Below are 9,708 nucleotides of genomic sequence, written 5' to 3'. Positions count from 1 at the left end.
ATTACACGCACACTACGCAACAGAACATGCATTAGTTTTAATCGATGAAAAAATAATTTCATCGAGGAAATTCTTAATGATCAATTAATCGATCGTCGATTAATTATGCCCATCCCTACTGGGGAGGTATTGCAATTGTTTTAGATTTTGTTTAAATAATTTAATTAAAGAAATAAAGAAAAATATTTTGTAGACTAGACTCATGGATGCTGCAAAACAGATTCTATTGCATCATTATTGTAGGTCTAAAAGGGTTTTGTCTTTGAAAAGAAAACATACAAACAAAAAACTGCTCCTAACTAAACCTTCAGCGCTGTGGAGATGCAGAGATGGGGAGGGGGTTTCTGACATCCTAATCAGATCTCCTTTGAGCTTGAGGTTGAGTTCACAGCCTACACACAGTAGGCTCAATACACTGTAGCGTGTAGACTCAAGTCAATTATTTCTCCGAGCTTAATGCTGGCTATCTATTCCCCCCTTCTGTTCTCTGCTGTGGCGATGACTCCTCTGTGTTTGTGTGAGGGTGAGTCAGAGCCACAACCCTGCGGCACTCGAAGAACAAGGCTCAAGTGGACAACACATTCGCACCATGGCAGTTGAGCATAAAAAGCCCTCTGATGTGTCATATTTCCATCATCGTCTCACCCCAGTGATATTTTTTTCTTTCTGTTCCTAAACCTTTGGCAGCTTCTGTGGGGCTCGTATTTGGGCTTTGTGAGGAGGAAGAGCACACGAGGCTGTGGCTGTTAGGGCTAATCTTCCTCTCATCTTCCTCGCTAATGCTTCTGCCAGAGGAGAACCGATTGTTGGCACCCTTTTGAAGATGTGCCGTATCTACAACGGGGGGATGAGGGAAATGCGTTTGTGGGCAGAAGCCTCTGCTGGGCTTATCGTTGGCTCAGCTAAATCGGTGGAAGGCAATATGGAACTCTAATTCGGTGGACATTTTACACACACACACACACACACACACACACACACACACACACACACACACACACACACACACACACACACACAGAGAGAGAGTTTGAGAGAGAGACACACAATATCTTTCTGTCAAACACATTCATCCACATACACACACCAGTCCTCGCACACACAGTTTGGGCATACACATACTCACTCTTGTCACACACACAGACACACATCTCCATTTCAATTAGTGATGCTCATCTTCAAAGAGCCAATCCTGCAGGGAAAACAAATTGTCAAACCTGGTAAAGAAAAGGCTAAAGGCTTGAAAACCAAATGTGTTTTTATTTGAGGCACATTATTATAGCGGCACAAGAAACAACTAGCCAAGCATTTGGCTGTGGGCAAGTCAAAAGTCACATGCAATGTTTTACAATGATCAGGTTACTTTAACTTCGAGATATGTGCCAAAACATTGCATAGAATTGGCTGTAATAAAAACGCACACCCCTAGTATATTTTTAATTTGTCTAAAATGACCATGCAGTAAAGCTAGATATACTTCCGCTACAGTTTCAACAATAGTGTATAGTCTGCCGGTATTTGGTTTTAAGTGCATATACAGCAAGTATAACAAACTAGGCAAAATAAGGTAAATATGAAAGGTACAGTATGTAGGACTGCAGATTGCACCCAACTGAATACTCCCTTTCCAAGCATGTAGGAGAAGCTATGGTGGCTGTCAGGTGCCATAAAAAACCCGAAAGGCCCTCTCTAGTCCTAGTGTTTTGATTTGTCTGTTCGGTGCTACTGTAGAAACATGGTGGCCTCCGTGGAAGAGGACCCGCTCCCTATGTAGATATGAAGGGCTCATTCTAAGCTAACAAAAACATCATGATTCATAGTTACATGTGATTATACACTAATGAAAACATAAGTATGAATACTATATTCCATTTCTTCAAATAAAGTACCCTAAATACTGCGCCTTTAACTGGGGAGACAAACAAACATTGATTACTGTGCAGCATCTTAATGTGCAGTCTGCTATCAGCAATCATAGTTTGTAGTTGATGTAAATGGTATAGATTTATTAAGAGGTGATCTATTCAGCAGTATTCATAACAGCAGTGCATTATTTCACAGGACTTTGTGTTGATTACAGTTCTGCCCAAGGCCAGACCATTTCAGTACTTACTGTTACAATGGTGTGAGCTACAAAGGATGATGCTATGTGTAAACCACCATCCATTCATTTCACTGTTTACTGACCCACTCTGCTTGCTTTCTCAAGTCAGCTAAGTTCCCTGAGCGGCTCCTTTAGAGTTGAAATGTGCAGCCTGCCAGATAGGGGAATGCTGGTGCAGCTTTTGAAGTCTTTGAGTATGGCTACCCTGTACATCGAAGGACATTTTAGAGAAAACTTTCTGTATGGCTTACACTCCATGCACAAAACACGAGGCGAATTGATGATTGGCAAAATATACAACAGGCTACCATCCGTTATCCGTTCATCTGTAGAGATTGTTGATCTTGCAAGGGATTCAGTGGGGAATGAATATTCAGAACAAAATCAATTCTCTTCTTTGGTTTTCTTGTCCATCTTCTAACCACTAACCCTGAGACCATTTATCTAAAGTTAATTACACAGGACATTGAATGTGTAATAGGTTCCCAGATGCAGGATTCAACCTTTTATTTTGACAGTCACTAAGAGTGTTTTACATGTAGGCCCAAAACAACAGTCCTCCCTAGTCCACGCAGGGATGTCTAGGAAGCAAGTGAAAGATATAAATGAATGTGCTCTCAAGCTATCTATCAAGCAGATTGCACATATGGTGACATTGCACATATCACATGGAGCTTTGGCCAGCTCTTTAATAGATAACTATTCTAACCCTTTCCAAATCCTAACACTAACCCTAACCCTAACCCTACTAACCCTAATTCCTGTTATTGTGAACTTTCAACGTATCAATGCCCTGTTGTTTTGTGTTACCCAACCATTATACTTTACTGCACTGTATAAATAAGTAACAAACACTATACAATATGTGCTCAGTGTAAATAGTGAGGTACGACATTTATTTTAATAGCACAATTATAATCATGATTGACACTTATGTGTACATGTAAAAATCACTCTGTTAATATTTGGACTGAATGACCTAACCTGAAAACTGAAGGGTTTAATTCATGAATTAATTCATTGATTGATTGATTGATTGATTGATTGATTGCAGTGCCTGATGACTCTCATACTTAGACGACCTATTGAGCCTCCTCAAAATTAAAAGAAAAGAAAAAAATTGTCTCTTGCGCTCTTAAACTTTCTTTCACCCTTCCTCCGAATTCAGATGTGTTCTGTTTGTCCTCTGTTCTAGCACCGTCCCGCAAGCTCAGTGCGTCCCACTGGCGTCTGGAAAACATTGCACAGGAGTCTACAGACAGCTCTGACGACGAATTCTTTGATGCTCGGGGTAAGTGATGCGCTATCCCCCTCTCTGTGGTTGCTGAGACTGTCAGTCTGTGGATGAGTTCAGCTGGGGCTGAGCACATCTGTGCTGACTGTGAGCTACTGTAGGATGGTGTCTTCATGTAACCACATGTCATTGTGCGTAGAGATGTGTGCAAAGTGAATATATTCCTGGTTCAAGCATACCTGATGACATCCTTAAAGGATTAGAAACATTTGCAGAGGAAATGTTTGGAATTATTTTGTAGTCATTTCTGAAACTGTGTTCACAGATTGCCCATGAATAGAACATAAAAAAATTAAAGATCTGGGAAAGCTTTTCTCTTGTCACAATCAGGAACTATTCTGAAGAATGGGAACTATGGAACCGTATGGATGGAACCTGACCTAATAATACAGGAACCATGATGTTGCCTTCAAAAGAGTGTGCAGCCTTTATCCTTCAATTTTCTCAGTTAAAAAACACCCACATATTATGTACTGTACACAGTATTTAGAGCTGCACATAATTTGCCAGAAATGACAGAATGGTTGGACAATTTCAGCATATGATTGTATGGTGAGTCAGCTTTATTGTATCACTCTTTTGAAAGGTGATAATATACGCGGTGTATTCGTGTCTCTGTGCCAGGGTTAGCTGAAATGTTTAATGAATATTTGTCCTATTGTTGAGCTGTAGGCTGAGGCTCTGCTGAGCTTATCTTTGCCCTCACAGCATCTACAGCTGAAAAGCCAACTGGGTGCTTCTTTATGTGAAATCAGGCATTCAAGCTGTAAGCTACACCATGCAGTCATTCAATCAAAACATGGTTTAAAGTTGCTTGCCAACACACGCACTTTTAAGATTGTCCCTAAAGAGCCATGGTAGAATAGATATAGGATGTGCCTTAAGAGTGATGGGTTCTTTGGGGTAGGTTGTTGCTTTAGTTGTTTTTCTACTGAGTTGGGAAAGGGGCATGGCAGCACAGATGTTAGCCTATTTGTTGTCCCCCTCGAAATAACAGCAACTGTCATTTGGCGTTTGTTTCCTCGTATTTGCTGAGACTACAGCAAATATCATGGAATGTCACTCATCTGTCAGTCCGTCTGCTTGTTGTGCTTGTAACCTACTGCACGTACATTAAAAGTTCTCAGTGGATTTCCTCCACACAAATCCAGTAAACTGTTTCATTTTGATATATGATAGATGTTTCACAGTGTGGATGTACCTAGATACAGTATGTGGCCATATCCTGGCTCTGTGATTTGTTTTTAGTCGTACACAGAAAGATATGTTTAATTCCTTGTGCTATTAGCTCGGGACGTCCCACAGCGGTCCTGCAGTTCTCCACTGAGCGCCACAGTTTCAGCTCTGCCAAGAAGGCCATATTAGGATCCGAACCATTTGGATTAAGAGAAAGCAACTGTATTCCGAGGCTGTTTGAAATTAGAACGAGTCTGTCACTGAATAGTATGGCACAGTACGAATGTAGGGATATTGGTATGTTTAAAAAATAACAAGGTGAATTCATTTTAGAATATTGTTAATAAATGAATGAAATTACTACTACTACTACTACTACTACTATTGTACTATTGTGTATACTACTACTAACTACAGTAAGGCTTGAATCCAGAGGGAGTGTAAAATGGCAGCTCTTGATTCTCACCTGCTTCTGAAGTCAAATCTTCTAAGTTTTAAGGATTGTTCTTCTAAGTTGAAATTGCTCTGTGAGAGGATTGTTCTTCTAAGTTGAAATTGCTCTGTGAGAGGATTGTTCTTCTAAGTTGAAATTGCTCTGTGAGAGGATTGTTCTTCTAAGTTGAAAGTGCTCTGTGAGAGGATTGTTCTTCTAAGTTGAAAGTGCTCTGTGAGAGGATTGTTCTTCTAAGTTGAAAGTGCTCTGTGAGAGGATTGTTCTAGTGGAGGAGGAACCGTTCTCCTGGGTAAAGAGGCTGAGTTGGAGGAAGGGAGGGAACAAACATGGATTATTTGATTTGACCATTTGGTAAAAAAAGAATATTCCATGATTTAATTGCACCATTAGACATGTTTTGATGTAAATGTTCACTGTTAAATTATACGATCAAAACCCACCTCACTCTCATAGAAAAAGCGTGTTCTCTTTCCTATTGGCAGCATTAACATAATCAGGAGCATAGTCCTACTAACCTCTGACACACGCCTTTGTAAGCATTAAAAAATGAGTCAATTATATAATTAAGCCGACAAATTTGACTAGATTTTAGGCTTTTTTCACACACCTCTCTTTGCCCATTCTGAGCCTCTCCATCCCCCTCTACACACTCTATGAATGCAGGCACACACACACACACACACCAAACACACAACACACACACACACACACCACACACACACACACACCACAAACTCTCTCTCTCTCTTCTCTCTCTGTGTGCATGTGTGTGTGCTTCCTGTCTATCTCTCTGCTGCCACACACAGACACAAACACATTTGGCAGCAGATTAGCTTTTAGTTTTGAACTGTGGATGATAGTGATGGGGTGATGGAGGAGACAGCCCAGCCCAGCAGCAGTGGGGGATTTGGGGGGAGGCTGCTGACGTCACACACACACACACACACACACACACACACCATGTCGGCTCGCGGAGATGGATGTGTACCTTTTGGCTCCCAATCTGAGAGTCGTGTCTGAATAGGTGCAGCACAGACTTATTAACTTAACCTGAACTTACACTGAATGTGGTCTGACTCTGGAGCTGCCGGTGGGCACGCAGAATTGCAAGCAGAAGACAGAAATGGTTTGAATTTCAATGAGATATATTTCAGTATCTGTGTGTTTCTATATGTGTTTCTATGTGTGTGTGTGTGTGTGTGAATGGTGGGGGAAGGGGGGGGGGGGTGGTGTTGGGATGTGGAGTTGGGAAGGGGTGCACAATCGACCAAATGATTTATTCATGAGGCAAAAATTTGCTAAGTGGTTTTGTCCTTGTGGCGTTGTGCCCAGCAAGCTCTTCAATGAGTTTTTATTCATCACCAGGATTATGCCGTGATCTGCAGTTAATTTTTCTCAACAATAGTTTGATGTAAGAGTTTGTTTTGAAGGATTTTGAATTTTATTTACACTATAAACCAATTCCAACATTCTGCAGAGTTACTCAGTGTCTGATCCCCTTAGGGGCCTGTATATTGTAATGATGTAATGTTTGTGCCTCTGATTTTGAAAGAAAACCTCAGGTATGTTATTCCTTTCTCGGCTGCTAACGGTGAGTGTGATGTTCGTAAAAGACGGTACACAGTGTGCCTGGAAGACTATACCAGAATTGCTGTAGTCTTAACGATCGTGGGGTGGATTGTCTGGGGGTGACCGCATCTATTTGGCAAACAGTCACACTGCTTATCATACAAAACGATCTGTTTCCTATGTGCTTACATCTCTATCCTGTATGCGAGTGTCTCTCTTGAACAGCTACTTGTAGCCTTGTGTAGGGGGCAGTGTAATAATATAGTAGGGGGTCACAGGTCATTTAATCCCTAGCAGGGTGGCAATTTTGAATGCCTTCAGTGCACTTTGTTCACCTCAGTGGAAAAGCCAATATACCAGGGTGGAAGGGAACCAGTAATAATACGTTTGTCCTAATAAGGTTGTCTTTTTGGTGGGTGGTGTGGGGGTGCAGAGTCATTTCAACCGCCCTCCACTCTAGATCCACCGCACGCCAGAGACTCTGAGGTATCGCAGAGCTTCCACGAGCCCGTGATCTGCCCCTCCTACCCCTCAGTATGAGGGATGATGTCAGCTTCCAGACAATGTTACTTAGCAACATTTAGTGTCTAAGACCATCCATTTGTCTCAACAACAAAATGAATAATGTACACAGGATTGCGTCATAAATCTAGCCACTTAAGTTCGAGTTTAAGCAATGCAAAACACCATAGCCTGTGACTTTAGTTGAATTTATTAGCAGTAATAGGTTGCTTTGAACTCTGTTATCACTTCAACCTGCCAAAGACAATGATGGTGCACTTCTACACCTGCATCATCGAGTCCATCCTCACCTCCTGCATCACCGTCTGGTACGCTGCTGCCACTGCCAATGACAAAGGCAGACTGCAGCGTATCATCCGTTCTGCTGAGAAGGTGCTTGGCTGCAATCTGCCATCTCTACAGGACCTGTTCGCCTCTAGGACCCTGAGGCGGGCAGGTAAGATTGTGGCCGATCCCTCCCACCCGGGTCACAAACTGTTCGAGGTCCTTCCCTCCGGCAGGAGGCTGCGGTCCATCAGGACCAAAACCTCACGCCACAAATCCAGCTTCTTCCCGGCTGCCGTTGGCCTTATTAACAAGGCCCGGGACCCCCACCTGACGTGGACTCTTATCCCGCCCCCACACCTCAAGCCTGTGTTATGTTAACACACACTACATTGCACACTGCACATTGCACATTCACTTTTGCACTCCTGCCCTGCTTTTTGTATTGTAGTACTTATTGTGTTTGTGTAGTACTTATTGTGTTTGTATGTTTTATGTTCACTGTAAGCACCTATACACCAGAACAAATTCCAGGTAGGTGTAAACCTACTTGGCAATAAATACTATTCTGATTCTGATTCTGATTCTGATTCTGATTCTTTATCACTGCTGCATAATTGAAGTACAGCTGGAAGTGTGGTTCAGTCCTGCATGGACAGCGATATATTTTTATAGTTAAGGGTCAGTTCAGTGTCATGTATACTGTAACTTTACTCTTTGGCAAATCAAGAAACCCCATACAAATATAACAATAGGTAGATTTCCCCTTTAACAGTATTATTTCCTTTGTTCAGGAAGTTTTGTGTCGCTTTGTGACGCCAAGCTTTGGTTGTACTGCGAGACTTAAGGATGTGTGAGTCTGATGTGTTTTATTGAACGTCACTCCAGTTTGTAACTCCAGTTTACATAAATAGACAGATTCATCTGACAAAGCCTGAAGCATGTCCTCCATTATACTGAGCAGAAATTGCATAAGCTTATGTCATGTTTTTGTTCTTGTCCCGTTTTTCAACTTGTGGTCCGTCATCTTACACGTTATTGCCCATCTCTCTCTCTCTCTCTCTCTCTCTCTCTCTCTCTCTCGCTCTCTCTCTCTCTCTCTGTCTGTCTTTATTCCTGTATCTTCCTGTGATGTTAAATACGACATGACGGGGGTTTGAGGTTCAGAGGCAGAGGCATGGAGGCCTCTCCTCTCCCCTCCCCTCCTCTCCTCTCCTCCCCTCCTCTCCTCTCCTCTCCTCTCCTCTCCCCTCCCCTCCTCTCCTCCTCTCCTCTCCTCTCCTCTCCTCTCCCCTCCCCTCCCCTCCTCTCCTCCTCTCCTCTCTCTCCCCTCCCCTCCTCTCCTCTCCTCTCCCCTCCCCTCCTCTCCTCCTCTCCTCTCCTCTCCTCTCCTCTCCTCTCCTCTCCCCTCCCCTCCTCCTCTCCTCTCCTCTCCTCTCCTCTCCCCTCCTCTCCTCTCCTCTCCTCTCCTCTCCCCTCCTCTCCTCTCCTCTCCTCCCCTCCTCTCCTCTCCTCTCCCCTCCCCTCCCCTCCTCTCCTCCTCTCCTCTCCCCTCCTCTCCTCTCCTCTCCTCTCCTCTCCACCCCTCTCCTCTGTTTTGTTCTAGCTGTGTTGTATTCATTTGTGCTCATTTATTTATTTATTCATGAATTTCACCCACGGCTCCCTGCTCAGCCTGGCCCTCCTGCACATTATCTTCCTCTGGCTTCCTCTGCCACACTCGCTCTCGCTCTCGCCCTCTTTCTTAGGCACTCACTCTTTCACTCTTTCTGTAATGAGGGCACTCACACACACATATTGCATGTATAAACACACACACACACACACACATCACACATTCTATTTTATACGCTATCTAACTCTTACTCTATCTACACACATGTTGCTTAAACATACATTTAAACATGCTTAAACACATAGCACATATACACATTGCGCTTTTTCACTGATGCACACTCACACACACACACACACACACACACACACACACACACACACACACACACACACTTGCTTTTCCATTGTATTACTGTTTATTTGAAAACAGTTGTAAAAAGAAAGCCTTGAATGACCTCCAGACTTACAGCCCTCCAATGTCAGATCTCCCACCATCTGCCCACACTGATAATCACTCCCTGAAGCAGATCCACTTCCACTGGGCATTCCACTGCCCAAAACTCTTTAACCTCTCTCTTGAGCTGCCAGCACAAGACCCACTTGCGGGTGAAATCCAGCAGCGTGTAGGGGTTGGCTGGACACAGTAGCCACTGGACATCTTTAGTCTTGTTTGCAGAGTATGTATTCCATAATATACAATATATCTTT

The 9,708-nt window shown here is 43.1% G+C and overlaps 1 protein-coding gene across 1 annotated transcript in view; it reads left to right on the top strand.

The window, feature by feature from the left end:
* Positions 1–1,573: 1,573 nt before the first annotated feature.
* The window catches only part of plrdgb (PITP-less RdgB-like protein), a 63,295-nt gene continuing 55,160 nt past the window's right edge, over positions 1,574–9,708 (top strand). Inside the window, exons 1-2 of the mRNA XM_031572760.1 lie at positions 1,574–1,580; positions 3,300–3,395. Of these exons, the coding sequence (XP_031428620.1) occupies positions 1,574–1,580; positions 3,300–3,395 (103 nt within the window). The remainder of the gene's footprint in view (positions 1,581–3,299; positions 3,396–9,708) is intronic.

The sequence above is a fragment of the Clupea harengus genome, chromosome 8 (assembly GCF_900700415.2).
Source record: "Clupea harengus chromosome 8, Ch_v2.0.2, whole genome shotgun sequence".
Lineage (NCBI taxonomy): Eukaryota > Metazoa > Chordata > Actinopteri > Clupeiformes > Clupeidae > Clupea > Clupea harengus.
Note: the sequence above shows the minus strand (reverse complement) of the source record. Positions and strands in the feature narration are given on the sequence as shown.